The sequence below is a fragment of the Bombina bombina genome, chromosome 6, assembly GCF_027579735.1.
Source record: "Bombina bombina isolate aBomBom1 chromosome 6, aBomBom1.pri, whole genome shotgun sequence".
NCBI classification, from domain to species: Eukaryota; Metazoa; Chordata; class Amphibia; order Anura; family Bombinatoridae; genus Bombina; species Bombina bombina.
The window spans coordinates 816,627,559-816,633,558 of record NC_069504.1 but is presented as its reverse complement, the minus strand read 5'-3'; the positions used below and the strand labels follow the sequence as shown (position 1 = coordinate 816,633,558).

At 38.5% G+C, this 6,000-nt stretch overlaps 1 protein-coding gene across 1 annotated transcript in view; it reads right to left on the bottom strand.

Annotated features, from left to right (window-relative positions):
* Positions 1-6,000, bottom strand: part of TMEM127 (transmembrane protein 127) — a 51,968-nt gene that overhangs the window by 25,207 nt on the left and 20,761 nt on the right. Inside the window, exon 3 of the mRNA XM_053718184.1 lies at positions 931-1,095. Within this exon, the coding sequence (XP_053574159.1) occupies positions 931-1,095 (165 nt within the window). The remainder of the gene's footprint in view (positions 1-930; positions 1,096-6,000) is intronic.

Here is a 6,000-nt window from a genome sequence, read left to right as displayed (position 1 = left end):
TGCGAGTTCTAATACCGGTCACTTCAGTTTTATTTGAACAATCCCAAAGACAGATCCTCTATTTCGGAGAGATATACTATTTTACTTATTTCCCTATCCTACTGATCTCCCTTTTTAAATGTACCTATTACTTATATAATTAGTCATGGTTCTGAACATACAGGTATCCTTTGTTCTGGTCTATTATTGGAAAATACTCCATCCTGCCTTTAATATTGAGTAATGTTTTATTGGCTCATAAAGGCCCAAGCTCCCTCCCTACCCACACATAGAACAGTTTGACTGTTGATCTCCCCCCCCCCCCCACCACCTCTAAATACCTAGGTCCAAGAGCGACCATTTCAAAAGCCAATTTCCTCCTTCTAGAGTATATTTGTTTTCACAGGTCCAATAGTGACCCATAATCTCAAAAGAGGAATTAATCATAGAAATAATATAAAATAGAGGTTCAAAATTCTTACTCATAATAGTCCACTGTGATCTATTTTTGTAAAAGGCTACCTGTAAGCGTTATTTTCTTTTTATCTTCAGTGTATTATGATGTTTCGTTTTTATTGTATATTGCGCACAACCTCAATGAGGTTATGATATATGTATATATATATTAATTATATGCACTTTGAATTTGTTTGGCAGTATTCAATTTCAACAGCGTATGCATAGCGGCAGCAAAATACACGACACAACTTCCTTGTTAGAATCTGCTACCTTTAAATATGCATGCAGCTGGTTTACATAATCGCATTCCACACATTTCTATTTAACATATGTGGAGTGCGATTACGTAATACAGAGCATGCACAGTCAGAGGTAGCAGATTCTGATAAAGGAGCAGAATCTGATAGAACACCGGCAAGTTTGCTATTGGTACATGCTCTTACTATGTATAATATATTGAATTTGCCTTCAACAATACAGCACCTTTAGTACCTGTTAGAATGTGAGCAAAGGCATAGCGTCGGGTGATTTTCAATGCTGGGTGTTCAGGACCGAAGACATCTAACAGGAAGGCAGTCATGCTGCAAGCTATACCCAAAAAACAGAACCCCGCAATGACACGGAGAAGAAGTATAGTTTGACGATTCATACAATAAGCTGTAGAGAGAAAACAAAAAGGGAAAAATTATATCCAAGTGTTCTTTGTTATTTCAAAAAGGGTTTTCCATCAATCAAAAAAACATAATTTATGTAAGAACTTACCTGATAAATTCATTTCTTTCATATTAGCAAGAGTCCATGAGCTAGTGACGTATGGGATATACATTCCTACCAGGAGGGGCAAAGTTTCCCAAACCTCAAAATGCCTATAAATACACCCCTCACCACACCCACAATTCAGTTTAACGAATAGCCAAGAAGTGGGGTGATAAAAAAGTGCGAAAGCATATAAAATAAGGAATTGGAATAATTGTGCTTTATACAAAAATCATAACCACCACAAAAAAAGGGCGGGCCTCATGGACTCTTGCTAATATGAAAGAAATGAATTTATCAGGTAAGTTCTTACATAAATTATGTTTTCTTTCATGTAATTAGCAAGAGTCCATGAGCTAGTGACGTATGGGATAATGACTACCCAAGAAGTGGATCTTTCCACACAAGAGTCACTAGAGAGGGAGGGATAAAATAAAGACAGCCAATTCCTGCTGAAAATAATCCACACCCAAAATAAAGTTTAACGAAAAACATAAGCAGAAGATTCAAACTGAAACCGCTGCCTGAAGTACTTTTCTACCAAAAACTGCTTCAGAAGAAGAAAATACATCAAAATGGTAGAATTTAGTAAAAGTATGCAAAGAGGACCAAGTCGCTGCTTTGCAGATCTGGTCAACCGAAGCTTCATTCCTAAACGCCCAGGAAGTAGAAACTGACCTAGTAGAATGAGCTGTAATTCTCTGAGGCGGAGTTTTACCCGACTCAACATAGGCAAGATGAATTAAAGATTTCAACCAAGATGCCAAAGAAATGGCAGAAGCTTTCTGGCCTTTTCTAGAACCGGAAAAGATAACAAATAGACTAGAAGTCTTACGAAAAGATTTCGTAGCTTCAACATAATATTTCAAAGCTCTAACAACATCCAAAGAATGCAACGATTTCTCCTTAGAATTCTTAGGATTAGGACATAATGAAGGAACCACAATTTCTCTACTAATGTTGTTGGAATTCACAACTTTAGGTAAAAATTCAAAAGAAGTTCGCAACACCGCCTTATCCTGATGAAAAATCAGAAAAGGAGACTCACAAGAAAGAGCAGATAATTCAGAAACTCTTCTGGCAGAAGAGATGGCCAAAAGGAACAAAACTTTCCAAGAAAGTAATTTAATGTCCAATGAATGCATAGGTTCAAACGGAGGAGCTTGAAGAGCTCCCAGAACCAAATTCAAACTCCAAGGAGGAGAAATTGACTTAATGACAGGTTTTATACGAACCAAAGCTTGTACAAAACAATGAATATCAGGAAGAATAGCAATCTTTCTGTGAAAAAGAACAGAAAGAGCAGAGATTTGTCCTTTCAAAGAACTTGCGGACAAACCTTTATCTAAACCATCCTGAAGGAACTGTAAAATTCTCGGTATTCTAAAAGAATGCCAGGAAAAATGATGAGAAAGACACCAAGAAATATAAGTCTTCCAGACTCTATAATATATCTCTCGAGATACAGATTTACGAGCCTGTAACATAGTATTAATCACAGAGTCAGAGAAACCTCTTTGACCAAGAATCAAGCGTTCAATCTCCATACCTTTAAATTTAAGGATTTCAGATCCTGATGGAAAAAAGGACCTTGTGACAGAAGGTCTGGTCTTAACGGAAGAGTCCACGGTTGGCAAGAGGCCATCCGGACAAGATCCGCATACCAAAACCTGTGAGGCCATGCCGGAGCTACCAGCAGAACAAACGAGCATTCCTTCAGAATCTTGGAGATTACTCTTGGAAGAAGAACTAGAGGCGGAAAGATATAGGCAGGATGATACTTCCAAGGAAGTGATAATGCATCCACTGCCTCCGCCTGAGGATCCCGGGATCTGGACAGATACCTGGGAAGTTTCTTGTTTAGATGGGACGCCATCAGATCTATTTCTGGAAGTTCCCACATTTGAACAATCTGAAGAAATACCTCTGGGTGAAGAGACCATTCGCCCGGATGCAACGTTTGGCGACTGAGATAATCCGCTTCCCAATTGTCTATACCTGGGATATGAACCGCAGAGATTAGACAGGAGCTGGATTCCGCCCAAACCAAAATTCGAGATACTTCTTTCATAGCCAGAAGACTGTGAGTCCCTCCTTGATGATTGATGTATGCCACAGTTGTGACATTGTCTGTCTGAAAACAAATGAACGATTCTCTCTTCAGAAGAGGCCAAAACTGAAGAGCTCTGAAAATTGCACGGAGTTCCAAAATATTGATCGGTAATCTCACCTCCTGAGATTCCCAAACTCCTTGTGCCGTCAGAGATCCCCACACAGCTCCCCAACCTGTGAGACTTGCATCTGTTGAAATTACAGTCCAGGTCGGAAGCACAAAAGAAGCCCCCTGAATTAAACGATGGTGATCTGTCCACCATGTTAGAGAGTGTCGAACAATCGGTTTTAAAGATATTAATTGAGATATCTTCGTGTAATCCTTGCACCATTGCTTCAGCATACAGAGCTGAAGAGGTCGCATGTGAAAACGAGCAAAGGGGATCGCGTCCGATGCAGCAGTCATAATACCTAGAATTTCCATGCATAAGGCTACCAAAGGGAATGATTGTGACTGAAATTTTCGACAAGCTGTAATCAACTTTAGACGTCTCTTGTCTGTTAAAGACAGAGTCATGGACACTGAATCCATCTGGAAACCCAGAAAGGTTACCCTTGTCTGAGGAATCAAAGAACTTTTTGGTAAATTGATCCTCCAACCATGATCTTGAAGAAACAACACAAGTCGATTCGTATGAGATTCTGCTAAATGTAAAGACTGAGCAAGTACCAAGATATCGTCCAAATAAGGAAATACCACAATACCCTGTTCTCTGATTACAGACAGCAGGGCACCGAGAACCTTTGTAAAAATTCTTGGAGCTGTAGCTAGGCCAAACGGCAGAGCCACAAATTGGTAATGCTTGTCCAGAAACGAGAATCTCAGAAACTGATAATGATCTGGATGAATCGGAATATGCAGATATGCATCCTGTAAATCTATTGTGGACATATAATTCCCTTGCTGAACAAAAGGTAAGATAGTCCTTACAGTTACCATCTTGAACGTTGGTATCCTTACATAACGATTCAATATTTTTAGATCCAGAACTGGTCTGAAAGAATTCTCCTTCTTTGGTACAATGAAGAGATTTGAATAAAACCCCATCCCCTGTTCCGGAACTGGAACTGGCATAATTACTCCAGTCAACTCTAGATCTGAAACACATTTCAGAAATGCTTGAGCTTTTACTGGATTTACTGGGACACGGGAAAGAAAAAATCTCTTTGCAGGAGGTCTCAACTTGAAACCAATTCTGTACCCTTCTGAAACAATGCTCTGAATCCAAAGATTGTGAACAGAATTGATCAAAATTTCCTTGAAAAAACGTAACCTGCCCCCTACCAGCTGAGCTGGAATGAGGGCCGCACCTTCATGTGGACTTAGAAGCAGGCTTTGCCTTTCTAGCTGGCTTGGATTTATTCCAAACTGGAGATGGTCTCCAAACTGAAACTGCTCCTGAGGATGAAGGATCAGGCTTTTGTTCTTTGTTGAAACGAAAGGAACGAAAACGATTATTAGCCCTGTTTTTACCTTTAGATTTTTTATCCTGTGGTAAAAAAGTTCCTTTCCCACCAGTAACAGTTGAAATAATGGAATCCAACTGAGAACCAAATAATTTGTTACCCTGGAAAGAAATGGAAAGTAAAGTTGATTTAGAAGCCATATCAGCATTCCAAGTTTTAAGCCATAAAGCTCTTCTAGCTAAAATAGCTAGAGACATAAACCTGACATCAACTCTGATAATATCAAAAATGGCATCACAGATAAAATTATTAGCATGTTGAAGAAGAATAATAATATCATGAGAATCACGATGTGTTACTTGTTGCGCTAAAGTTTCCAACCAAAAAGTTGAAGCTGCAGCAACATCAGCCAAAGATATAGCAGGTCTAAGAAGATTACCTGAACACAGATAAGCTTTTCTTAGAAAGGACTCAATTTTCCTATCTAGAGGATCCTTAAACGAAGTACCATCTGACGTAGGAATAGTAGTACGTTTAGCAAGGGTAGAAATAGCCCCATCAACTTTAGGGATCTTGTCCCAAAATTCCAGTCTGTCAGACGGCACAGGATATAATTGCTTAAAACGTTTAGAAGGAGTAAATGAATTACCCAAATTATCCCATTCTTTGGAAATTACTGCAGAAATAGCATCAGGGACAGGAAAAACTTCTGGAATAACTACAGGAGATTTAAAAACCTTATTTAAACGTTTAGATTTAGTATCAAGAGGACCAGAATCCTCTATTTCTAAAGCAATTAGGACTTCTTTAAGTAAAGAACGAATAAATTCCATTTTAAATAAATATGAAGATTTATCAGCATCAACCTCTGAGACAGAATCATCTGAACCAGAGGAATCATCAGAATCAGAATGATGATGTTCAGTTAAAAATTCATCTGTAGGGAGAGAAGTTTTAAAAGATTTTTTACGTTTACTAGAAGGAGAAATAACAGACATAGCCTTCTTTATGGATTCAGAAACAAAATCTCTTATATTATCAGGAACATTCTGCACCTTAGATGTTGAAGGAACTGCAACAGGCAATGGTACTTTACTAAAGGAAATATTATCTGCTTTAACAAGTTTGTCATGACAATCAATACAAACAACAGCTGGAGAAATAGCTACCAAAAGTTTACAGCAGATACACTTAGCTTTGGTAGATTCAGCACTTGACAGCGATTTTCCTGTAGTATCTTCTGACTCAGATGCAACGTGAGACATCTTGCAATATGTAAGAGAAAAA